At 39.7% G+C, this 1,006-nt stretch overlaps 1 protein-coding gene across 1 annotated transcript; it reads left to right on the plus strand.

The window, feature by feature from the left end:
* Positions 1 to 4: 4 nt before the first annotated feature.
* Positions 5 to 994, plus strand: LOC111387754 (beta-galactosidase-like; the record flags this gene model as incomplete). The annotated part of the gene is made up of 2 exons (XM_023012338.1): positions 5 to 172; positions 317 to 994. Coding segments are annotated over 2 exons (846 nt in total), but the record flags the coding sequence as incomplete, so codon positions are not given.
* Between the last annotated feature and the right edge of the window lie 12 nt (positions 995 to 1,006).

Below are 1,006 nucleotides of genomic sequence, written 5' to 3' on the forward strand. Positions count from 1 at the left end.
TTTTTTTTTTTTCCTAGAATTACATTCTTTGCAAATATTGTCATTTCAGAGCATTCAAGTCATGAATGCAGCTTTTTCCACTGAAGTTCTAGATGATACCATAAAACTCAGTCGGCAGAACCTATGGGAGATCAAATTTAAAAAACAAACCGGGGCCATTGAAAGCTGGAAGGTAACTTGTGATATTAGGTTACCATTAACCAATATTGTTTATGGTAGAACAAATATTATAGGATAGAACATTTTAAGATCAGCATGAAAAAACGTGTCAATAAAATTTTGTTCAAATTTTTATTGATACACCGGAAAATACCAGGTGGACGGAATACCGGTTATGCACAATGGTATGCTACCGTGCTTTTGGAGAGCGCCAATAGATAATGACAAGGGAGGAGAGGGCCAAAGTTACATTTCCAAGTGGAAAGCTGCAAATATAAATAATCTGACTTTCATTACTGAAACCTGCTCTGCCCTAAATGTGACTGATAATCAAGTGAAAATTGCAGTAGTATATCTTTGCATTCCAGAAGGTGCTTCACGATCAGAAAAATCTAATGTCCTCTTTAAGGTTGATATGATTTACTCGATTTATGGTTCGGGTGACGTCATACTGGAATGTAGCGTAAATCCAAGCTCTGATTTGCCCCCTTTGCCTCGTGTTGGGGTTGAATTTCACTTGGAAAAATCAATGGACTTAATCAAGTGGTATGGAAGGGGACCATTTGAATGTTATCCAGATCGAAAAGCTGCTGCCCATGTTGGGGTGTATGAGCAGAATGTGGGTGAGATGCATGAGCCTTACATTGTTCCTGGGGAATGTTCGGGCAGGTCAGATGTGAGGTGGGTGACATTTCAAAACAAGGATGGTCATGGAATTTATGCTTCGATGTATGGAAGTTCTCCACACACGCAAATAAGTGCAAGTTACTACAGCACTGCTGAGCTTGAACGCGCTACTCATGTTGAGGAGCTTGTGAAGGGAGATAACATTGAGGTATCTTTTGCC

This window comes from Olea europaea, unplaced genomic scaffold (assembly GCF_002742605.1).
Source record: "Olea europaea var. sylvestris unplaced genomic scaffold, O_europaea_v1 scaffold42388, whole genome shotgun sequence".
NCBI lineage: Eukaryota > Viridiplantae > Streptophyta > Magnoliopsida > Lamiales > Oleaceae > Olea > Olea europaea.